At 42.1% G+C, this 24,924-nt stretch overlaps 3 protein-coding genes and 1 pseudogene across 3 annotated transcripts; 2 read left to right on the top strand and 2 right to left on the bottom strand.

Moving 5' to 3' along the window:
- Nucleotides 1-44: 44 nt before the first annotated feature.
- LOC120695196 lies at nucleotides 45-7,832 on the bottom strand (annotated as a pseudogene).
- A 1,674-nt stretch (nucleotides 7,833-9,506) lies between these two features.
- Nucleotides 9,507-13,522, bottom strand: LOC120671518 (uncharacterized protein At2g27730, mitochondrial-like). Its single transcript, XM_039951876.1, has 3 exons — nucleotides 13,299-13,522; nucleotides 10,400-10,438; nucleotides 9,507-10,104 (listed from the first exon to the last, which is right to left on the bottom strand). Exons 1-3 carry the CDS (start codon nucleotides 13,401-13,403, stop codon nucleotides 9,892-9,894), a joined length of 357 nt encoding a protein of 118 aa, XP_039807810.1. The 5' UTR covers nucleotides 13,404-13,522; the 3' UTR covers nucleotides 9,507-9,891.
- Nucleotides 13,523-13,778: 256 nt separating this feature from the next.
- On the top strand, nucleotides 13,779-15,440 carry LOC120671506 (40S ribosomal protein S25-2). Its single transcript, XM_039951866.1, has 3 exons — nucleotides 13,779-13,930; nucleotides 14,009-14,218; nucleotides 15,139-15,440. The coding sequence occupies exons 1-3, from the start codon at nucleotides 13,928-13,930 to the stop codon at nucleotides 15,250-15,252; spliced, it is 327 nt and encodes a 108-aa protein (XP_039807800.1). The 5' UTR covers nucleotides 13,779-13,927; the 3' UTR covers nucleotides 15,253-15,440.
- A 7,637-nt stretch (nucleotides 15,441-23,077) lies between these two features.
- LOC120695195 (germin-like protein 9-3) lies at nucleotides 23,078-23,725 on the top strand. The gene has a single exon (XM_039978494.1). It carries the CDS (start codon nucleotides 23,078-23,080, stop codon nucleotides 23,723-23,725), a length of 648 nt encoding a protein of 215 aa, XP_039834428.1.
- Nucleotides 23,726-24,924: the final 1,199 nt, after the last annotated feature.

Raw genomic sequence — 24,924 nt, 5'->3', positions numbered from 1 at the left:
TCCGCCACGACCCCACCCCCCACCCCCCTGGAGATCTGGTAAATTTTTTGCTTCGTTTGCAACTTGGAATTGCAGTGTCTTTGTGCGCAATCTAGAAGATAATGGGAGTGCATATGTTATCTGACACAAGAGAACCGGTGAACTGTGTTTATTTGAGGGGGATGCAAATACTGCAGTTTCCAACACTGCTGCCAATGGATGCCAGAGGAAACAAGAAATTGTCATATTTCTTCTTTGAAAGTAATACTGGGATGATTTCATTTTTATTGAATACCAAAGGAAACATATTCAAATAGATTTGGGGGTAAAGACTGCTATTACCATTTATACAGAGTTCTAGGATGTAACTCTCTCCTTTTTTATTCAGTTCATCATGATTTGGACTTAGGAAAGAACATACAGCAGCAGCAGCTGGCATTTATTTTGGAAACATGAAAAAGCAAGCACCTGACTGTTGTTTAAATCATCAAGTCCCATAGTCCTTGGTCACAAAGTAGTAGCAAGGTGCCTTGCACTCGTTGTAGAACTCCCTGTGGTTGACATCCTTGGGGCACAGGGAGGGAATAGTTGTTGGAATTGATCTTAGCCGTTGAAATATAAATGAATGGTTATGATCAAAACCACTAAAACTCAAATGGTTTTGCTAAAACCATTTAAGCCCCAAGTTTTACTAGGAAACTTGGGCCTCAAGTTTGGTCAAAACTTAACTCTTAAGTTTTGCCAAAAACCATTTGAATCTCAAATGGTTTTGCCTATGATCAGTGGGCAAAAAATTCCAAATTATGGGTGTGGTTCCCCTATGTGTGTAGTGGGTATAAATAGAGGGGAGAGGGGTAGAACTCAAGCCAAGCCATCTAGCTTCTCTCTCTCTCTCTCTCATATATATATATATATATATATATATATATATATATATATATATATATATATATATATATATCTGATCATCTCCACCACTATCAACACTAGGAAGAGCAACACTAATCCATCTACACATTTAGATGGGTTCTCCATCTAAAGAAGGTATGCCTATACCTTAATTCAAGCATCTACTTGTGGTCCATTAGTATCTAGTCGATCCATAGCAATTAACAGTGGCACCAGAGCCATGCTAGATCCTTTTGGATCCTTGTTCATGTGTTTTTCATGTTTCTCTAGATGTTCTAGTGCCCAATTCATATTCTTGTGCATGCTCATGGTATTGGTTTCATGTAATTGTGCTCCAATTCATGAAACTCATGCTGAATATGCTTCCATTAGCTAACTGTCTAGCATAATAATGTTTTAATTGATACAATTCATGATGATTTTGTTTCAATTAGTTCACTGTCCAAGTAATTTTTTGCTTATTTCAAGCCTATGTTCATCTTGTTCATGCACTCTGTGTTACTGCTAGACCCAAAAGCATGTACCATTGATGTATGTGTGTGCTTTTCAAGTTCTCAGGTTGCATGCATAGGAAAGGGATATGGGAAATTTTGTAAATTAGAACCCTAACCCTAAAGCTAAGTATAAAAAACAGGGGCGAATCCACATACCTTAGGGTTGTGGCTGCCTTCGTGGTCTTCCAATGCCATGGTGGAGCCATGGCCGTAATTCTCCATAAGGGACTCACCCTGGGGCTTGACCCTGGTCCCCTGTGCCGCTGTGGATTGCACGCGACCAGGGTCCATAGGACGCCGTCGAGCCATGCTCGACGGGGGTGCGCGCCTGCAAAGGAGGCACACACCCCCGGCGAGCGGAGCTCGCAGCAACCCCTGCCCTTTCCCCTGGCCATGCACGCAGGCATTGCTGCGCCGCTCTGCGCGCGCCCCGCGCGGCCCCGCACTGCCACACGGCCTGACGCCGCCCCGCACGCGCGCGCGCGTGCTTCGCTGCTGCCCCGCACCCGCGCTCCGCTGCTCGCGCGCCTCCCGCGGCTCCGCGCGCACTTGCGTGCGCCCCTGCACCCCGCACGCTCTGCGCTGCCCGCGCCTCCTGCCGCTGCCGGTTGAGAGGAAGGAGAGAGGATAAGGATAAGAATGGAATGGGTTAGGGTTATCCTTTTGGATTAATGGGCTATACAGTATTGAGTTTTTTTTTTGGTACAGTGGGCCAAATTTTCGTTTAAGTTTCTGATTATTTTACGAAGCTTTTCCTTTTAGTCATGGGCTGCACATATAAACATATTGGGCATTTTACCATTAAAGTTTTATTCATGTTTTATTTTTGCTCATGCAAATAATAAGTTTTCATTTAAGTTATTTTATTATGTTTTTAATACATGTTTCCGCTGCATTAACTTTGTATAACTTGTGTTAATTTTATGCCTCTATTTAAGTGTGGGTTCTATCCATTTTTTTTGGCCAAAGCTGATAAATGGATAAATTTTCACAAAATTTTATTTTTCCAATCTTTTCTGCCCAAAGGTGATTGGATTGGATTAATAAAAGAAGTTTTGAGGTATATAAAACAAAGTGTGAATTTTATTCATTTTTCTGGCCAAAGCTGATGAATGAATAACTTTCGCAAAATTTTATTGCTCTTATTCAATTCTGGCCAAAGCTGTTTTGAATTTGATCAATAAAAGTAGTTTATGATGTTGCTCACTAATATTTTCCCTTATGTTTTCGATGCAGCATCTTATGCTCATATTACCGGATTGATAAACGGTATTGAGCCACTTAATGGGAGCAATTATGTTTCATGGAAAGAAAAATTAGAGATCAATTTAGCTCTGCTGGATCTCGATTATGCTCTCAATAATGATGCTCCTAAAGAGCCACAGGAGGGCTCTGAAAATTATGAAGTACTCCTAAAAGAATATAATGATAAAAAGGCATTATGTGAGCCATCAAATCGAAAGTGCCTCATGATAATTAAAAGTTTCATCATTGAAAGTATCAGAGTCGCTATTCTGGACTCAAACAGTGCTAAGGAGTATCTTAGCAAAGTTGAGGATCAGTTCAAAGGTTCCTCAAAAATCTATGCAAGCACTCTGATAAAGAGGCTTGTAGAAGAAAAATATAATCCAAATGGAAGCTTAAGAGAGCTTATTATGAAGAAATGTCACATGGCTGCTAAACTTAAGTCGTTAGAAATGGAAATTTCTGATGGCTTTCTTGTGCATTTTATAATGTCATCTTTGCCCCTGGAGTTTTCTCCATTTACCATCAACTATAATGCAATGAAAATCAAGTGGAGCATTGATGAAATGATAGCCATGTGTGTACAAGAGGAAGAAAGGCTTAAGGCTGAGAGGATTGAACATGTTGGTCAATTTCAGGCCTCTCAGAGACGACAACACAGAAGGTTTGTCAATGAATATATAAAGCCTAAGAATACTCAATTTAAAAATAAGGGGCAATGTTCTAAGAAAATCAAGCAGAATAAGCCACAACAAAAGCCCCAGCAAAATGCCAACACCGATGTTGGAAGTGAAGAAAAGAAAGAAGGATGCCATTTCTGTGGCCAGCCTGGACACTTCCAGAAGGACTGTATTGGTTTTATGAGGTGGCTTAATAAGAAAAGTAATGATATTATAACTTTTGTAGATGAGTCCTTGTATGTTGATTATGCCATCAATACTTGGTGGATTGACTCAGGAGCAACTATTCACGTTGCTAATTCTTTGCAGGGATTTGCTACTAAGATGACCCTAAGAAAAGGGGAAAGAAAAATCAGGGTGGCAAATGGAGTTGAAGTTGAAGCTGAAGCGATTGGTGTTTTTACACTTTTGTTACATACTGGTTTTGAGCTTCAACTAAATAATGTATTATATGTACCATCCATGAAAAAAAACTTAGTTTCTGTATCATATTTGGATGATGATGGTTTTGGTTGTAATTTTGGAAATAAAAAATATATAATTATGTATAATAAAAATAATGTTGGTCTTGCCATCCGACAAGACAAGCTTTATCTTATTTCCATAAGTGATCCAATAAATAATATTATGTCCACTCTTGATAATAAGCGTAAAAGAGACGATAATGAGACTTCTTCGAAATTATGGCACTATCGTTTATGCCATATTTCGAGGGGGAGAATTGAACGTCTCATTAAAGAAAATATACTCCCCTCCTTGGTTTTTGATGATGAAAAATGCATAGATTGCATCAAGGGAAAATATCCCAAGAAAATTAAGAAAGGCGCTAATAGAAGCCAAGGGGTTTTGGAGATAATCCACACAGACATTTGTGGACCTTTTAATGTTAAATCAGTGGATGGTTTTGATTTATTCATAACCTTCACTGATGATTGCTCCCGTTTTGGTTATATCTATCCGATGAAAGAAAGAGCTGAAGCATTGGACAAGTTCAAACTGTTCAAAGCTGAAGTGGAAAACCAACATGATCGAAAGATAACGATTGTAAGGTCTGACCGTGGTGGAGAGTATTATGGGAGGCATATGCCTTATGGCCAAATTCCTGGTCCATTTGCTAAGTTTTTACAGGAAAATGGCATAAAGGCTCAGTACTCTGCACTAGGTGAACCACAACAAAATAGAGTGGCTGAACGGCGTAATCACACTCTTATGGATATGGTACGAAGTATGTTGAGTCACTCCACTCTACCCATCAATTTATGGATGGAAGCTCTTAAGACAGCTTGTCATGTTTTAAATAAAGTTCCCAGTAAATCAGTGCCCAAAACACCTTATGAAATATAGACCGGGAGAAAACCAACCCTGAATTATCTGCATGTTTGGGGTTGTCCTGCTGAAGCTAGAGTTTTAAATCCTAATATGGGTAAATTAGACCCAAAGACTGTCAGTTGTCATTTCATTGGATATCCTGACAAGTCTAAAGCATATCGATTTTACTGTCCAAATCAGTTCACTAAGTTAGTTGAAACAAGACAAGCAGTGTTCTTGGAAAGTGAAATGATGAAAGAGGAAATAACACCCCGGGAAATAGATCTTGAAGAAAAGCGGGATTATGTCCCAATGCCTATTATTCAAGAACCAATTTTTGTTCCAACTACTAAGATTGCACCCTCAAATGAAAGGGTTGTTGAAATAATACCAGTTGAGACACCAATTGTTGTCTCACAAGCTACTCCTAATGATCTTCCTAGTGAAGATGTTCAACACCCTCAAACTGTGATGCCTAATGATAATACATTAAGGATATCACAGCGAGTTATCAGGAGTTATCAGGAAACCTGCAATCTTAAGTGAATATGTCACTCAAGTGACTGAAGATATGGATGAGTATGCACTGGATGATGATCCCACATCATTTAAAGAAGCCATGCATAGTGAATATGCTTCTGAATGGTTTAGTGCAATGCAAGAAGAGATGAAGTCTATGAGTACAAATAAAGTTTGGGATTTAGTTGAAATTCCCGAAAGAGCCAAAATAGTAGGCCTACAAGATAAAATATGACTCCAAGGGCAATATTGAAAGGTTTAAGGCCAGACTCGTGGCTAAAGGCTTCACTCAGAGGGAAGGCATTGATTACAGTGAAACTTTCTCGCCTGTTTCCTCAAAAGACTCATTCAGAATCATAATGGCGCTTGTGGCACATTTTAATCTGGAATTGATCATTGGAAGGCCGTTAAGAAAGCCTTGCGTTATATACAAGGCACTAAAGATCTCATGCTCACATACAAGAAATCTGATAACCTCGAAGTTGTGGTTTATTCAGATGCTGATTTTGAGGGGTGTGTTGATACTAAGAAATCCACGTCAGGTTATATCTTCACACTCGCTAGTGGGGCTATCTCGTGAAAAAGCTCCAAACAAACAGTTACTGCATCATCATCGATGCAAGCAGAATTTGTAGCATGTTATGAGGCCACAGGACAGGCAACTTGGCTAAAGAACTTCATCCCAGGATTAAGAGTGGTGGATAGTATCTCAGGACCACTCACTTTATACTGCGACAATCAGCTAGTAGTATTGTATTCGAGTAACAACAAGTCAAGTGGTGCTGCCATACACATTGACATAAAGTACCATGTTGTGAAAGTATAATTCAAAATCAAACAATAAGTTTGAAGTACATAAACACAAAGTTTATGTTAGAGGATCCTCTTACTAAAGGCCTACCGCCCAGTATATTCAGATATCATGTTGCCAGCATGGGTTTGGTAGAAAAGCCTCTGATCTTGAATTAATTAGAACCGTAAAGACACCATCTCCCCATAAGCTAAGAGGACTCATTTTGAGATGTAATAGGAACCATAGTCATTTGATTCAATAGTACTTAATTGACTATTGTAATCTATTGTCTTGGTGTACTATTTATCATAGAGTGAGTCTGTACCATTATGTATGATAAAATATGAGCTCTTAAGTTAAAGAAGTTTGTTTTGATGTAAAGTGGTGTACGATAGTAAATAGGTTCCCTCGGTACATTACTGATCGTTGTGATTCTTTTATCTTTGTATGTTGTTTTATTGATGAATAAACTTATAATGTTTTAACCTTACAATCAAGGGAGAGAATGTTGGAATTGATCTTAGCCGTTAAAATATAAATGAATGGTTATGATCAAAACCACTAAAACTCAAAACTCAAATGATTTTGCTAAAACCATTTAAGCCCCAAGTTTTACTAGGAAACTTGGGCCTCAAGTTTGGTCAAAACTTAACTCTTAAGTTTTGCCAAAAACCATTTGAATCTCAAATGGTTTTGCCTATGATCAGTGGGCAAAAAATTCCAAACTATGGGTGTGGTTCCCCTATGTGTGTAGTGGGTATAAATAGAGGGGAGAGGGGTAGAACTCAAGCCAAGCCATCTAGCTCTCTCTCTCATATATATATATATATATATATATATGATCATCTCCACCACTATCAACACTAGGAAGAGCAACACTAATCCATCTACACATTTAGATGGGTTCTCCATCTAAAAAAGATATGCCTATATCTTAATTCAAGCATCTACTTGTGGTCCATTAGTATCTAGTCGATCCATAGCAATTAACAATAGTATGTTCTTCTTCGCCTCTCCCAGCCCGGTGCCGATGACCAAGACCGGCATAGTTATGTCAAAAGAGGACGGCTCGTAGGTGAGGATCTTGGGTGAGATTTGTGAATATTTACCTGTGCCGGCGACAGGGTCGAGACCAATGAGAGCAGAGAACTTGAGATTGGTCTTGTCATGCCCCAGGACGAGAGAGAACGCTGTGTGGCCAGTTGGCCACCTCGGCTGTGGCCGGCCAAAGCGATCTTGGAAAGGTTCGGCTCGACGCCTTTGGGCAGGACGGACGGTAACCCTTTAGTGAGCCAATCTGTCACTTTTGCTGCTGCAGCTATGTCCTCAGTGTCACCTTTGGCCAGTATGCTGATATGATACTGCCAATAGAATTACAGAGTTGCATGATTTATGTCAGCCAACAGACATGGGAGGAACCAATTGAACCTGAAACATGTCTGTACATGAACTCTCATTGTAAATTTGGTAGTTGTGATCTAGGCTGGTTTCTTGCTGTAACCGTTGCAGTTTGTATATTTCTGAATCAATGTGGACTATACATACATGTGAAATGCATTAGAAGGCAGTAATAGTTAACCTGGCGTGCAACCATGATGAAGCCAAAAGAGGCAATATGTTTGAGAACTTCTTCATAGAAATGGTTCTGGAGGCAGAAACCATGCAGGAGCATGGCGACAGGGTATGTTCCTGCATCCTTGGGAGAAGCAATCAAGATCGGGATTGGTGGTGTCGGATTTGTGTCATGATCCACTGCAATCACCTCGACCGCAAGCTTCCCTGGCTGGAATACCGAGGTGACTGCAGTCTCAAGAACCTCAATGCGGGGGTTCATGATCTCTATTGATGTTGCCATCTCTCACTCTGTGCACTGCAGTTGCTCACTAGTAAGTGCTTTGAGTTGGTTGTGATGAGAAGGAAGATCAAGGTGGCAAATTTATAGACTGGCGGTCTGGCACATATGAGGAGGATGGGAAAAATTTACTGCAAGTAGTTTGGTAAAGGAAATTTTTGAGGAATTGCCATCTCACTGTCCGCCTCACTTCAAAGTCAATGTCGCATCAGTGGCGATGAAACCCCAGTGCCATTCTTGAGCTCGTGTGGTTTGAGAACATCCTGGAAAAGGACAATGTGCAGTTTCAATAGCACATTCCAACAACCTACGCATAATTGCATTTGTACCGCTGTCTTGCATCATCATAATAAATACTGATCTTATCCAATCATCCATCCACATGCTTGAATAAGACTAGCTATCATCTCGCATTTATGCCCTGTACAGTGTGCTACCTGGCACTGCTCCTATTTCATTTCGTTGCCCCCCTCATGCACATTTCTCTTTACATTTTGCTTGCCACTTACAGGAAAACATAACGTGCAAATAAATTTTGGGTCTTCGCTTTGATTGATACAGGAAAGTGGCCACAGGGAAATTGTGCTACCAGGTTTAACCCTGTGAAAGAGGAAAAAGTTCGGTAACAGTATGCATGCAAGGATTACAAAATGCTGGATGATCAAGGAACCTCCTGCTTCTTGTGGCTTCTTTGTCCACGAAAATCTGGCAAAGAAATAAGGAGCAAACATCGTGATTTCACACAGAATTGTCAGAAGGTTTTTAATTGTAGCATCTTAGGCATGTCTCTCGGAGTGATATGTTCCGTGTGCTCTCCTCTAAATGTATATAATGTTCGTTTGGCCTGTTTGGAGTTATATATAGAAATCTGTATGAGCCAGTTTAGCCAAGCGTGTACATTTGGAACAAGATCAGGTTTGGATCAGAGATGAATGTACTGTTCCTATCAAAGAAGAGAATGAGTCTAGCCTGTTTCATGCTTAGGCCTTCATTTGAACTATCACTGATCCTTAGGGTCTTTTCATTCCTTTAGAAGTTTTTCACTGGGCAGGCTTAGGATTTAGTTCAACCATCCATAAAAAGGTATTTCCAAACCTTTTCTAAGAAATTAATAATTATCGAGTTTCAAAAGAGATAAAACGAAAGAGGGCTACATATCATCAAAATGGTAGAGATTCTTAAATTGAAGACTTATATTCCTGATAGCTGAGGCTTTTAATTGGCTCACATAAGTAGCTGAAGAGCATATGTGCCTCAGGCCCAGTTCATTGCTCCTAGAAATGATTCACGTGTTTTCGATGTTGGTTTGGTGGCATGTACGCACGAAGCATCATCAGTTTTGGCAGGCAAGTTTTTTGATTAAAATGGTAACTTCTGTATATGCTGCTATGTGTAGTGTTAGCAGCATACTAGTCTGAAGCAAGCTACTATGGTTTGTTTCATGGCTGTCGTTAGTTTATCTGTGCCCTAGTCATCTAGACAACTCCATTTAATTTCCACGTTAAAGAGCTTTCTCATATTGTCTTATGTTTTATGTTAAAGAGCTTGCTCCTATTGTCTTATGTTTTATGTTGTGACTGCTCTTCCAGATTTGCAGTACGCGAACTATGCACAGTACACGACTTCAATTACCGTATCCCAATACAGAAATCCTAGTTTAAGTATAAATAACCATTGCATTCTTACAGAAATGGCATTCAAAGATATGATCATTCTGGCAAAACTGAGGCAAATGGCAACGCATGTGTTATGTCAATTCTCATTCAGTATCACAGAAACGGTTCCATAGATTCGAGCCAACAGGTATGTGCTGAACTGCTGATTATAGACTAGAGCCAACAGGTTCCATAGATTCAAAAACAGCAGTACCCAAAAACCTCTTCAGCAACGATGTAGCTGATCATCATACAACATTGCGAGTTGACAAGGGAGAAAACTACAGAGCGTCTCCAGTGCATACTTCAAAGTTCGATGATGCCACCTCAGAACAAGTAGTGCAGAGTACATTTCAACAATTATTTCCACGAAGAAGGTGCAGGTCTATGCGCAGAAAGTAAACCAGGGTGAAACTGATGAGGCAGACTGTCCGCAGATCCCATTCACAAACCCTCTTCAGTCCACAACCTCCTCCGACTTCTTAGGCTTTGACAAGAAATACCAACCCAGGCCACCCAGGGCAGCAATTGTGCCTGCCAAGACAGCGTAGTTCCTGTTCTTGTCAGTCGACACACCTGCAGATGCTGACTCTGTTGGCCCGCCCGTGGCCTTCACGTCACTTGCTGCAGAGCCTGTGGTTGATGAAGCTTGCTCTCCTGAGCTGGGACCCTGAAATCATGTTACATCTTGTGTAAGAGCGACAAACAGTTTCATCATGAGTTCCTAACCTCCAGCACCAAAACATATACAGCATTCCTACTTAGCATGGCAGAACAAACATAGCCAGAGACATATATACTAGTGAAGCATTCATGATTCCAAGTAAAAGAATTCATACATTCATAATTCCATATAAAAGAATTCATCATTACCCATAAAATACATCAACAAAATATAAGGTTATGATGGTGCAAGAAAGGAATGCTGCCCAATTTAATGCTTAGAGAGAATGTGTGTTTCATACCTTGCGTGCGAGCTTCTCCAGCTTGTCTTGTTCCATTTTCTGCAGTGACAACACAATTTACTGGGTGTTATTATCATAGCATCAAGACAATAATAGTATTAAGAGTCAGAAATAAACACGAAAAAAAGGTACATAGAGGCAATGAAAAAGCATATCCAGACACCACTTGAGCAATTAACATGCCATGTCAAATTCAAGGTTTTTGTTGCACTGCAGCGTATAAACACTCTACAGTTAAAGACAGTGAAGCATTCAATTCTTTAATTCATTATGTAACACAAGCCTATCTGGATTGAGTTTAATGCACAAGTATTTCACTGCAGTTCTGCAGTCATCTTCGATGATAATTTCTATCTACAGGTCAGGTATACAAATAAACAAATTTCACATGCATACTAGAAATTCTCAAGCTTATGGAACACTCTAATTGTATCACCTAATTATGGACTCATCACTACTTCTATTCCTCTACATAAGCAAAAAGTAGGAGATTAAACTAACTTAAACTCTAGATAGAATCAAAGAACTCAGAACAAAATTATAAGCTCCCATGATATAACAGAAAATAAGTTCATAGAGTGAGAGAGAAGTTTTGCAAAGAGTCAGGCAATGAATTGTATAATCAGAAGCAAATCACAAGCATCAACAGTGCAGTAATATACCAACAAATTGCCACAATACACAAACATCTTGATTGTTAATACCGTGATGGAACAAAACTCAGAAGAAAATAATGTATATGCTTTTCCATGAGTCAATCACGAAACAATATAACAGGACCTTACAAAATCCGTGGCCTTCAAAGTTCCAGAAGCAAAAGAACAACCCACTATTGCAGTCATGATTGCAAAAATAAATAAGAATGCATCTCAAAGACATGTGCGCCCGCAAACAGAAAGCAATGGATGAAAAATGGTGTATTACTTTGACTAAACAGTGTATTACTTGACCAGGGATGAAAAATGCTATCTCAATGTCACTAACAAACAACATGTATACAGCCAATGACATGATCTCATTCACCAGTTGACCAGTATACTCTTGCCTCCTCAAACTACACTATATGGAGACAACCTAAAAAAAAATCCTAAAGAAAACATTAGCAGAGCTCAAATGAGTAATGGGCTCCTACCAACAGATGGCATCAAAATACTAATATAATAAGCACTGCAGTTGTCTAAGCAGTAGCAATGCAGAGTATAACTCCTGCAGCTTAAGACTTAATAGTGAAAACCTGCTATACTACAACATATCCAAAGGAAATTATGTGGAAGCTTTGCAGAATTATTATGAAGCTAGGCAACTAGGTGTGATAAATGCCACCTGGGCCTAAGACTGCAGAGGAAATTAGGTGAAATACTCCAGATATAAAGTAAGGAAAGTATCTAGATTCATGATTCCAGAAACAATGACTAACAGAGTGACCTTCAAAGTTCCAGAAGCAAAAGCAACCCACAATCTAAGCTAGGATCCTGAAAACACAATAAGCATACATCTCAAACAAATGCGCACCAACAGGACCTACTACTATGGACAGGTAGACAGCCACCATAAATCGATGTGTCACTTGATCAGGGGTGCAGGACTCTATCCATACAACAACAACAACAACATAGCCTTTTTTTCCCAAGCAAGTTGGGGTAGGCTAGAGATGAAACCCGAAAGAAATAAGTTCAAGGTTCAGGCACATTGATAGCTAGTCTCCAAGCGCTCCTATCCAAAGCTCCTATAAGTTCAAGTTGGGGCAGGACTCTATCCATGTCACCAATAAATAGCAGTATACAGTATACACCATCACATAACCACATTGATCAGTATAACAAGGCAACCTAGATTAAGCGCCCAAGTCGCAACACTTGCGGGTGTCATCATGAGCACAAAGCTCACACAGACAGGTAGGCAGGGTGCATCAGAACTCAAATATTACAAGCAGTATAATCATCTAAGCATTAGTATAATTTTAATGGTTTAAGGCTTATAAGTGAAAACCCGCTACATTCACAATGTTCACATCCATGATTCCAGAAAACATGCTTATGCAGATCACACCATCACAATTTATTTATCCACCCGATACAATACAAATAAGCATCCATTTTAATATTAGTTTTCAAACCGCAGGAAACTGATCAGGCACACAAAAACATAACAGGAAATTACACATATAAATAGTGGTGTTCCCTAACAGCAGTAAAAGATGGAGCAAATAAACATAGCTGATGGAAAAACTACAACACTATAACATGTATGATTTCATAGCTAGAAAAATTAAGGACCTTAAGGCCTTAACATAAAGGAATGTAAACAAGCTCATATGAACATCATGCTTCCACAATCTCAAGCAAAAGCAGGGTGGATCATTGCAGGCAACAATTGCACATGAACAAGTTCCAAAAGCTAAACAATCCACAATTTCAGACATCACATAATCAAGTACCATGCATCTGAACCAAAACTACTAACAAGAACAAAGGCATGGCAAGGGTAGGTAATCAACAATTTAACCACATATATCGACGCTCTACTGCAACAGGGCCACAGGTAACTATTCCAAGGTCAGGAACTAGCAACCGTTTGCACCAAAACATAACCCCAGTCACCAGTGCACTCCTTTTCCTGGAACTAAACTACAACAAGCAAACCCTAGAAAAAAAATCCCCAAGTCCCGACACGCGCGGAGGTCATCAGAAGCACGCGGCTCGCGCAGAGACCGCACCACGAGCCATTTCCAACACTTGCGGAACTAGACGCCGAGTCCTCAGATCGCATCACCAGTCGCATACACACACGCCTCTTGCAGGAATCGCGTCCCCGATCAGAAACCGAAGGCCGCAGTACCGCACTAGAGTGGGGGAGGGAGGGAGGGAGGGAGGGAGGGAGGGAGGGGAGAAATCTGGACCTTGATGTAGACGTTCTCGGCGGCCTTCTCCTCCTCGCTGAGGACCTTGCCGCCGGAGGACAGGAGCCTGCGCTGCACGAACCTCGCCGCCGTCCTGGCCGCCATCGCCGCCGATCGGGAAACCCTGGAGGATGGTGACGTCACCCGCTGCCTCGCTCTTCCGCTTCGCCCCTTGGCCTTTGCTCTCTCCCGAAGAAAGAAATGAGTTGCTGTGAACTGCCTCTGGAGGAGTCTCCCCCTCTTTAAACAGGGCCCAGGCAGTGCTACTTTTGCATATTAGCCCTCTGAAAGATATTCACATTTCGATATGCAGTCCTTTTTAGGGGTATAGTGTAGTAATATACATATAGTGTGAGGATATTTCTGCATACGCATGCGCGCGGTCCAAGCGGTTACAGGGGTTCTTTAGTAATTATTCTCACCTTTGAGGGTGTTGTTGAGGATATCCAGTCCCAAAGCGGAGTCCCACCCGTCCGATCGCATCGGACGGTGGAGAGGACGCATCACGGCCGAAAACCCTAGCCTCCAACCCATATACCTGCCGCTCATCCCCACCCGCCTCGACTCCCCGCCGCCGCACCCCTCCTCTTCGTCGCTCTCCTCGCCTGCCTCGCGCCGCCGCCGCCGCCATGGTACTTCTCGCTCCTCTCCGCTCCACCCACCCGCACGGCCTGCTCGGCTGTTGCTGACCGTCTCGTCTGTTCTGGCAGGCCCCGAAGAAGGACAAGGCCCCGCCGCCGTCGTCCAAGCCGGCCAAGTCCGGAGGAGGGAAGCAGAAGAAGAAGAAGTGGAGCAAGGGGAAGCAGAAGGAGAAGGTCAACAACGCGGTGCTCTTCGACCAGGCCACCTACGACAAGCTGCTCTCCGAGGTGCCCAAGTACAAGCAGATCACCCCGTCCGTCCTCTCCGAGCGCCTCAGGGTAATATTACATCGCCGTCATATGGATGGATCTGTCGATCTCTTCTTACCTTGAGTGCTGTACTTGTCCTCCTTATGATACAGAATATATACCTCGATGTGGTAGTTATGGCATATATGGTTTAGGTGAATGGATGCCAGTATGATTCCCCAAATGATAGTTTGTATGATTTTGAGTGGACGGTAAATAGCTAGTGGTACATAAGTACATACTGTAGCATCATGTAGACTTGCAGTGTCGGTTTCTAATCTACGTTTCATGTGAATTGGTAACAATTAGGCTTTCAGCGCAGTTTTTCTACTCTATGTTTGGCGTAGATAAGTTCAGACTTGCAGCGTTGGTTTCCAGTCTCTATGTTTTGCATAGACATTGTGTGATGAATTAGAAACAGTTTTAATGCAATTTATATTAAAACAATCCAATCAAGCTGATTTGGGCGTGGGATGCACAACTTGATGTTTAACTGGTTTGTTTGGAGCAGTGACGACCTTTGTAGCTTGTCACTTGGAAATAGAATTTTGGTAACCACTTACTGCAGATGTTTTGGATAAATGAGTCATGGGCATGCATGATTCTGCATTTGCCATTTGTTTCCTCATTTCCATTGCCAGAACAAACCTTGTTCATGTTATTTTCTTATGTGCATGTCTTTTACCATTAGTAAGGATGCTCTTAGGACTGTGCATAGCAGTTGTAATTACTATTTTGCATACTGTAGATGATCATGCCCCAATAGTTGTTCCCTTTGTGTTTTGCAAATGTCTCAATTGAGACTGTATTTGGTTTACCATCCATCTATTTGCTACCTTGTGACTTTGTCAGGCTATCCATATAGCAACTTGTGATGTATAAGTTGCAGTCCATTGATCTCCTTAAACCATTGTGTGACTAAGGCAAATCTTGTTTCTTTTGACCCACAGATCAATGGATCCTTGGCGCGGAGGGCCATCAAGGACCTGATGGCAAGGGGGCTTATAAGGATGGTCTCTGTTCATTCCAGCCAGCAGATATACACCAGGGCAACCAACACATGAGCGTCTTTTCAGGCGTTATCTAGTCTAGAGGACTTATGTTTCTGTTATATCAAGTTTATTTCAATCATGGCTCAGTCGATGTTACCATTGATGTGGAGAATGTTGAATCCTTTTGAGATTATGGTACTATTTTAAGTTCATGCTGCTATCCTAATTTTTAACTTGATGCGGGATCTTTACTCTTCTCACTGCAAATGTTGTTAATCTGCCGGGGTATCATGAATTCACGGTATTATTTACTGCTGCTCATCCTATGCTCGCAATGTCACTCGTATAAAATTAGCTTTCAGATGTTGCAACTGTATAGATTGCTGTTTTGATGTTTGATGCCAAGCCTTGTAGAGTGTCCAGTCCCGACTACCAAGCAGGTTTCAATCTGACTAGACTATTTGGTGCGCATAACAATAAAGAAAATCATAGTGGAGTGTGAGATTAGAAACAAAAGAAAATTACACTAAAATGTGAGATGTTCTAATGCAGTTAACATCTTCAAACACATGTTGTAGCAGAAACGCTTTACTTGTTTTCTCAAAATATAAACAATTTCTCTGATTGCAAGCGCTAGAGCAATAGCATCCCAATCGTACATCAGATAGCCAAACAGCCTGCTCAGACAGCCATCAAATAGGGGCAGTTTACCATGAGGTGGGGGACCTTTTCTTGTTGTGACTGCCTGACTGGCACAGAGCGCATTTCTGATCTGCCCGAGCCAAAGGAAGGATAAGAACATTCATTTGTCCCAGTGTTGGTCAGGGATGTAGAATTGAAAACTTACACATCTGCACCGAATCTCCATTTGATATCACCAGGTTGTTCTAGAGCTGAACCTGATGTTGCTCCTGCCAGCAACGCAAGGCAAGAGCCACCGTCTGATCCTTGTACCATGCCCAATTTGAAGAATTCATGTCCAATGTCTTTTGGGGCCTGGCCACTGAGCCATCTCTCATGCCAGAATAGAATGAGCTCTGTTTGCCATTGCCAACAGTGATTTCCAGCGTGAGTGGCTGGTATATGTAGGATATGCCAAGGTTCCCATAAGGCCATAACCCTAATGATCACAAACTTGTCTCTCAACTTGGTTACGACTTGTGACTTGTACAAATAATGCCTGCACTGTGAGCATCGGCCGGTGTCGTGTTGTCCGGAGGAAATGCATCAAGTTCAGTGAAATGTGAAGACTCCCATGTCTGTGCTTAGCACCAGCTTTCAGGCTTCCAGCCCCTGAACCTGCTGAGTTCAGATCAGTTGAGTATATGCATCGACTCTGATGCCAGCTGATACGTGCATCCAAGGAGCACCCCAGCTGCGAGCCCTATCAGTGCTGGACTCCATCGTCGCCGAGAGCAGTTCGTTACCCTCAACGCACCTGCCAGAACCCGTGCCACAACAGACAAACTGCATTCTTGGTGACTCCAATTCCTCGCCAACAGACCCTCACTATAAATTGCGCAATCGCACAAGCATCGAAGCATCCTCATTTCATTTGCCTTCCAACAAACGCAGAACGTCTGATACAAGAAGCAAATATGGCGGCATTCAAGTACTCGGCAGTGTTCTTGGTGCTTGCACTCTTGGCCCCGCTTCACGGTTTCCAGACATCCTCAGCGACTACCTCCTCCCGGCAAACGCGGACCCGGCGACCGTCACCGGCGCGTTCTTCACGCACACGGGCTTCCGCGAGGCCATGGGCATGAATATGAGCATGCCCGTGCCCGGCTTCACGGTGACATTTATCAAGCACAACTTATCAAGTGAATAAGCAAAACACATGACATCTAACATTTCTATATCTAGCATCAAAACAATTGCATAAGTAAAGTGATCATGTAACCATGAACTCAATCTTCCATAATTCCTTCACGAAACTCTATATTAAAGTCAAAGTACAAGAGCGTGCTTAATGACCGAGAGCACGGCTACTGCAATAGACACGAGACCATAGGCCATACTACCCGTCAGTCTGTAATCAATGATTCACGTGTCAGCCGTTCGCATACCCATCCCCAACGTTGAGACGAACGGCTGAGATGGAAATGTGCAACGAAACCGCCGACTACACCTCATCACAAACCACGCCGAATCCGCTTAGTGAAGGGTGCACGTATGGTACTTAGCTTACCATTCTCATTATCAAGCATGTGGTTTGTACGAAAAATTCTCAAAAATATCAAAGTGATGACGTGTCGATCCTTAACCAACTCAGACAAGCCTATGCCTCTTGGATTCCACTCCCAACGTGGCTCCTTCTTCCGCGAGGCCATGGGCATGAGCATGCCGTCATGCACACCCATACCGTTTATACACATCATGTCATCATGGCAACAATCACAAGAATACATTCAAGAGCAAAATTTTAAATTTTTGATTACAAGTCTTAATTATTTTTTAAAAAAACTCATAAATTTAACTATAACATAAACACTATACATAAGTGTTTTCAGCAATTAATTCTTTTTTTACAAACTAAGATGTATACTAGGTCTATATGGATATCATATCATGTTTTTCTTATATTTAGAGCTAGAATGCAGCGGAAAATTAGAGAGTATTAAGTAGCAATCACTACTACAAAAACTGATTAACCGAGACGATTTGAAAAGTCTTCGGAGGCGGGCTGCCGGCAGCCCGCCTCTGTTAATGGTGGCCAGGCGTCGCAACCGCCTCAGTTAATATTAACATTAACTGAGGCGGGCAACCTAAGGCGACCGTCTTGGTTAATAGGACATTAACCGAGGCAGTGGGTTAAAACAAACCGCCTCGGTTAAAACTTAACCGAGGCGGTACACCTTATTAATTAATGAGGGTAAAAGTAATGGGTACCCATAATCTGCCCGTCCAGGCCTAACCATCAAAGTCACGGCTTAACACAAGGTCACGGGTTCAGTGGGCTCGAATCGAGGCCCAAACGGCCTGGGGCGGCCCAACATGCCAGGGTCGTCTTCGAAGATGATGCGCCATCGCCTGGGCGTGAACCGCTGGGGCTAGCTATCGCCCGCGCTGCAAAAACCTCATCCATTGCCTGTAGGGTTGCATCTCAGCTGGTGGGCTGTTTTCCATTAATTTATTTGGCCCAATAGTAATTACTAAGTGTTTGAAGCCGCAAAGTGTGCGAAGGATATCAGATGTGCATGCATGCAACAGACTAGATAACTTGCTTTATTTTTTCCCGTAGGAAGACACACCGCATGGCCTTTACATGACATCATGCGGAGCAATAAATGATCCAGGCACTTTTTTGTTCTTATTATATTCTTTCTTTTTTCTTGTCGCGTGTTTTATTTTCTATTTTTGTATTCTTTTTATTTTCTTTTTTTCTAGGTCTATCATTTCATAACAAAAAAACATTTTATCATTTCATTTTGTTCTTTCTATTCTATTATTTCCTATTTTATTGACCATAAACATATTTTACCTTTTGTGTTTATTATTTTCTCTCAAAATTACTACTTTTTGACCAACACTTTTTTATATTTTCTATCATTATTCTGTTTTCTCACTTTTAACATGTTTTTCCTTCTGTTTTTTTCCTTTTCCTTTTCATTTACCTTTCTTGTATTTGACGGTGACTTTTCTAAATTAATTTTCTATCTCTTTTATTCATACGATATGTGACTTTTATATTTTAATTTGTTATTTGACTTCATGCAACTAATTTTAGATATATATATTCTTTCTTTTCTGTCACTTTACTTTTTAATTTTGTAATGTGAAAATTTTATATTTTATCATTACAACAGTTAATGTATTTGTTACTACTTAGTACATTTCTTTTCAATGCAGGTTCATTTATTCGTGATCCAAATATGATGAGGCATAATATTCTTTTTCACTTTTTTCTTTACTCTCGTTCTTTTTGGTGATACTAATTTTTATTTCTCTCTCCATTTTTATTATTTCTTTCCTGTTTTGATTAACAAACTTATTAATTATATTATAGAATTTATGTAAGTTGTATACATGTCCTGTAGAGTTTTTAAATAATTTATTTTCTTTTTATACTTATACAATTCATATAGGCCGAAGTGAAAAACAAGTTTGTGTTACCACGTGTATATATATAATTATAAGAATATTTTTGTGATGTAGATGTGTTTGTTCTTCATGTGAAATTATTTATCTACATGTAACTAATTTGTTCGCTATGTCAAATTATTTGTTCGCTTTGTAGATCAAATTGTATAAGTCGTGATACTCATTTTTCATTATTTAGTCTATACAATCAAATGTTCGCAATCTTTAACATTTTGTTCGTTGTACATTATTTTTTGTTCGTTGTGTTTAATATTTTATTCATAAAAATAATTATTTATTCGTGTTGTTTAAATGTTTGTTCCCAGTATCCAGAATTAATTATTTCATATTAAAAAAATACTTTTAAAAATTTCGTGCAAACATAGTCGAGTGTGGTCTTGTTTTGAAGATCTTGTTGTAAGAAATACAATGGTGCAATCGAAATTTAATTTGGGTGAACAGTTCAAGATTTATAGATTTTTTTTAAACTTGACCCCATTGCACATGGTGATGTCATCAATTTTATCCCCACCTATATGCGTGAATATGTTCTCGTGATAGTACTAATTGGATTTTACTTCTTCCACTCAAAGCATTTAATTAATAAATGGGCTTGTGATACAGCCCAAAATTCCGTCCGCAATGGTGGAAAAAATAATTGCTCCTACTTTCAGGTGATGGTTAGCGCAACTATCATCTCAAGCGACGAATAACTGCGCCCGGCGTGAACTATGGTCGCTATGGTAGCCTGGGTGGCAAACGCGCGGCTTGGTGAAACTCTAACACAATGAAGCTCAAGGCAGGACTAGCTCCACACAAGAAATAAGCGTCTGTAGGTTTAACTTGATGGGTCCTCGAAATAACTGCTGGGTCTGCAGAGAGACAACAGCTGGGTCCGTAGAGATTTCCACGCATGTTCTTGAGTTATGCCTGGTGCCGGCCAGGTCAAATAAAATGCTAAAATATGTATCCAGTGAGAATTAACTGCATGGTTCAATAGACAGATTTGTATCTTTGCCAATTCCAATAGTGGCTACATACGGCCCAATGCAAGCTCTGGATTGCATTGATCCGTTGTTGTTGGTCTTTCCTGACATAAAGAATTGAAGTCACTTTGCCATTTTGCATACATGGAGAGGTCTTTTACCACTAAGGCCTTGTTCGGTTATGTCGGATTCATTTCGGGCCGGAATAATAGGTACAACAAGATTTCGCGATTTATTCCAGGACGTGAACTAATTGCAACAAAATAGACTTATGATAAGTTTCATGAGTCTATTTTGTTATAATTAGTTTTCGACCCGAAATAAATCCCAATCTCATGTTCCAGTCACTATTGCAAACCGAAATTTTCTTGTGTGTCGAGAATTTTTGTTTAGAGTACCACGAAGGCTCACAAGAATGTCGGTTTCCTAAACTCATAGGAAACATACAATTTTCCTTGTCGGTTTTTCTAGAACTCACGGGGAAATACTAATTTTCTTGTTAGTTTATGTGCAACTCACAGTGAAATTGACTCATAAAGTAATTGACTATGATTTCGAGTGAAACTCATGATGTGGCACAAACGTCTATCGAAAAATCTCAAAACATGATCCTGTAAGACTCAAAAAGATTTACCTCCAATAATCATTCATTTTTATGAATTAAACTTTTTAATTGGTAGTATTTGAAGAACACATGTATTTCTCTTTTTAATCCGGAATTAAAACTTCTAGTTATCATTTCTTCCTCATATGAACTCCAAATTTGATGCTTCCTTTCTCTAATTTTTTACAAAATCATGATCTTTCGTCTTTCGTCTAGTGGCATTTGTTTGTATGTTAATTTTTGTTGTTTTATATTTTACATATGGCTTGTTTTCTTCAATTCCAGTAGAGAATATAAAAATATGTTTTTGCACAAAAATCTGTGATGTAACTTCGTATTTTCAAATATTATGGTAGGAATACTATTATTGCAAAATGCTATATTAGTGCCTGAAATGCTAGTCAACAGAATAACTAGAAAACCTTGTGCCTGACAGAAAATAATCTCATTTTTTTGTCGGTCGATTTGTCAATTGTTCAGTACTCCCATCATGGATAAATTAATAGCACTGATGGAGAGCTGGAAATTTGATTTCCCTATCGAGAACGCCCTACAGGGAAATGATTCTCAATGGATTTTGTTAACCCGACAGATCCTAATTTTCTTGTGGGCCACCACACAGGGAAATTCTGCCAGGGAAATTTTTCTATCTTGTAATTTCTCAGCCATTTTATCCCTTCAGGATTTGTATGTCGATTTACTATCAGAAATAATTTCCCTGACGGTTTTTCCCTATATCCCTAACAGTTTCTAGCGCACAAGAAAATTTTGATTTCCAGTAGTGGGTAGTTGCAGACCGGTTTAGATTGCAGTAGTTGCAGTAGAGGGCTTGTGCTAATATCTTTACAGGGCTCCAGATAGGTAGGAAGTAATCCATGTTTCATCTGCACCACGCAAATCAGAAATAGCTAAACATGAAGACTGAAACGATATATGTTTTCTGTGCTACTAGGTACTTCTTATGAGAAAGAACTATGACCGAATGCAAACTCCACTACACTTTGACGATGTCATACCGAAAGTCGCCATAAACATATTTCTATCCTAGTAGGACAACAGTAACTTCTTTTTGAAGAAAAAAGAGGACAACTGAAACTTTCTTCCAAAACCGACTTGGCGAATGCACTCCATTCGTAACTAGTAAATGTGAGTAACCCTTCATATCTTTCTTACTTGAACATGTTCTGAATTTTCCCTCTATAATCCGACGAAAGCATTCGGCACTCATCCTTGCTTTCAGCGAGAAGTTGTCTACGTTGCATAAAATAAAAAAGATTGTCACAATCCTCTCGCAACTGTTTACTTTCTGCATTTACTGTTTCAAACATGCTGTTGTCTATTTTATTTTTAAAAAAATACGTACATTTTAGTGGCAAAGCAAAGTGTTAGAGAAATGAGACAGCATTGGGGTCCTTGCAGTTCCAACGCAGCATGCATCTGGACGACTACTGGACATCTACATTATGACTGCACCAGCTTGCTGGATGGATAACATTAGCTTAATAGGAGTAATTATATTTAGTTATTTACCACTGAAGAACAGCCTTTTCATGGAAGCATGCATGTATCCCTTTGCAAACAACAAAGCAGTCACCTGCATTGTGAATCCCGACTACCCAACTGAGCTGCCACTGTCATTGGAGAAACCGAGAATGAGGCGATCGAGCCAACCGTTTGCTGGCAGCAGCTGTGCGACTAGTATGCTCCGTACGAACAGTTACATCGACACCTCCTTGTACGGCCTCCTCGTCTTCTTCCAGCAACTTCCTCGCAAACAATTCCCAAAAGTGCAGGGCGGCAGGCTGCACACAGCTGCCGGCCAAACGAGCCGGCGTCGCAGGGCATCTCGCGCGGCGCCCTAGCAGTGCAGGCGTATCCGGGACCCTGGATGCCTGGAGAAACATTCATCTGAGCCTCCAGCACTATACTAATCGTTCCAGTCATCATAAGTTTTATCAATGATCATCTCCAAGCTGGAGGGATTAATCAAATTATTCTGGCTTAGTTTCCCTATGCAGCAAAGCAATTGGTTCATCCATCGTCGTCGATTACTCCAACTGACCACTGGCATGAATGCTGCTGTATAAATTGGGGAGGCACATGATCGCTGCTCCTCATCAGTCAAGCAAGCTTCAGATAGGATTCATCGACCATCACATCGCAGTTAGTTAGTCAACCACCTGTGTCTTTCGGCCACCATCTGGTAGCAGTTTACGAGACGAGAATGGCAGGGATCGGCCGCTTGGGCTCCTTGGTGCTCGTGGTGCTCGCTCTCTCGGTGGCGCCGCTGGCTGTCGTGGCCGGCGACCCCGACATCCTGACCGACTACATCGCCCCCCTGGGCGCGATCCCCGGGAACCTCACCGGCCAGTTCTTCGCGTACACCGGCCTGCGCGCCGCGCTGGCCGCGCCGGCACCGGCGCCGGGGGCGAGCTTCACGGCGACCAAGGCCTCCATGGCGGAGTTCCCGGCGCTCAACGGGCAGAGCGTGTCCTACGCCGCGCTCTCGTTCCCGGCGGGCTCCGTCAACCCCACGCACACCCACCCGCGCGCCTCCGAGCTGCTGCTCGTCGTCGAGGGCGCGCTCTCCGTCGGCTTCGTCGACACCGCCGGGAAGCTCTTCACCCAGGACCTCGCCACCGGCGACATGTTCGTGTTCCCCAAGGGCACCGTGCACTGGCAGTGCAACAAGGGCACTGAGCCCGCCAGGGCGCTCTCGGCGTTCGGGAGCGCCGCCGCGGGGCTCGTGTCCATCCCCGTCACCGTGTTCGGCACCGGCATCGACGACACCGTCCTCGCCAAGTCCTTCAAGACCGACGTGGCCACGGTCCAGAAGCTCAAGGCCGCCCTCACCCCGCCCAAGAAGCCTTGATCGTCATTCTCCGAATCATATGGCTCGATCGCGTGCATCCTCTCTTTGCAGTCGTATACTGTTCTGGCCGTGTCGTCGTTGAATAACCTGCCAAAGTGTAAAATGGCGGGGTAGTAAGTGATGAGTGAGAGTCGTGGATCATGAGATAATGGATCTGTAATCGCCGGTGCGATGTGTTATGTTGATGAGTTCTATAAGTTTTCGTTTTGCTCTACCTATATTTGATATGAAAGTTATAAAATTTCATCTACTTTTTGAGCTACCTGTCTGCTTTTCCTATTCCTCCTTCATTTGCGATGTCAATGATGATATGTAGTTCCATCAGACTCTTTTTCAGCCAAGCAGCAAGCTGATGATAACGACTGCAGTTGTTAGAGCATCTCCAGCAATAGCTCCTAAACCAAAGTCCCTACTTCTTAAATAAACCAAGGTCCCTACTTCTTAAGTAAGGGCTCTCCCTACTTTATGGGATCTAAATTTTTACATACAACTCCAATAACAGTCCCTACTTTGAACCCCTACTTTTATTATGACAAGTGGGACCCAGCCAACAGTGTCTAACCTTTTATTTTATTTCCACGACCCTTCTTCTTCCTCGCATCTTCTTTCTTTCGCATGCATCTCCCTCCGCCGCCATCTTTCTCTCTCCCAGTCTCCGGCACCCCTCTCCCTCCGCCGTCTGCACTCGCCCTTCTGCTAGCCAAAACGGATTGCCTATCCCTCCACCAACCACGTGCCCTAGCAGCAGTAGCGCCGGAGGCTGCCACCCCCTTTCCCCCAAGGTCGGTACTCGAGCTCCCGTTCTCGATTTGGTGGAGGACCTTGAGCTCAAGGGCGGCGACGAGGTGCTGCAGCTCTAGCGGGGGAGAGGAGGGTGCTGGAGCTCGGCAACGGGGTTGCCGTAACTCGGGGTGTGGCGGGGTGCCCGAGCTTGGGAACGACGGCAAGCAGGCTACATCTCGGGGCTGTGGCGCGAGTGCACAGGCACCGCAGATCCACCCAGCGTGCGGCGAGCGTGCTACAGCTCAGGGGCGGCGGCGCGGATAATGTAGCTCGAGCCGGCGCGACCAGGCCGCAGTTGTGCCGATGGAGCTCGGCGGTGCCAACTGCCAAGGAAGCTGGAAAAATCCGTCCCGCGGGAATAAATGGAAGAATGGCGACCTCGGGTAGAACCCCCGGGCCTGGGGGGTGGTGGCGAA

Source organism: Panicum virgatum, chromosome 2K, assembly GCF_016808335.1.
Source record: "Panicum virgatum strain AP13 chromosome 2K, P.virgatum_v5, whole genome shotgun sequence".
NCBI classification, from domain to species: domain Eukaryota; kingdom Viridiplantae; phylum Streptophyta; class Magnoliopsida; order Poales; family Poaceae; genus Panicum; species Panicum virgatum.
This window is presented reverse-complemented; position numbering and strand designations above follow the sequence as displayed.

Bases quoted from the DNA above. Each gene is read 5' to 3' on its own strand.
- LOC120671518 (XM_039951876.1), bottom strand. From the start codon at position 13,403: ATGGCGGCCAGGACGGCGGCGAGGTTCGTGCAGCGCAGGCTCCTGTCC. The intron at 10,439-13,298 runs GTCCAGATTTCT...TTGTCACTGCAG, and splicing joins CCGAGAACGTCTACATCAAG to AAAATGGAACAAGACAAGCT. The intron at 10,105-10,399 runs GTATGAAACACA...ACATGATTTCAG, and splicing joins TGGAGAAGCTCGCACGCAAG to GGTCCCAGCTCAGGAGAGCA.
- LOC120671506 (XM_039951866.1), top strand. The intron at 14,219-15,138 runs GTAATATTACAT...TTTGACCCACAG, and splicing joins TCCTCTCCGAGCGCCTCAGG to ATCAATGGATCCTTGGCGCG.
- LOC120695195 (XM_039978494.1), top strand. From the start codon at position 23,078: ATGGCAGGGATCGGCCGCTTGGGCTCCTTGGTGCTCGTGGTGCTCGCT.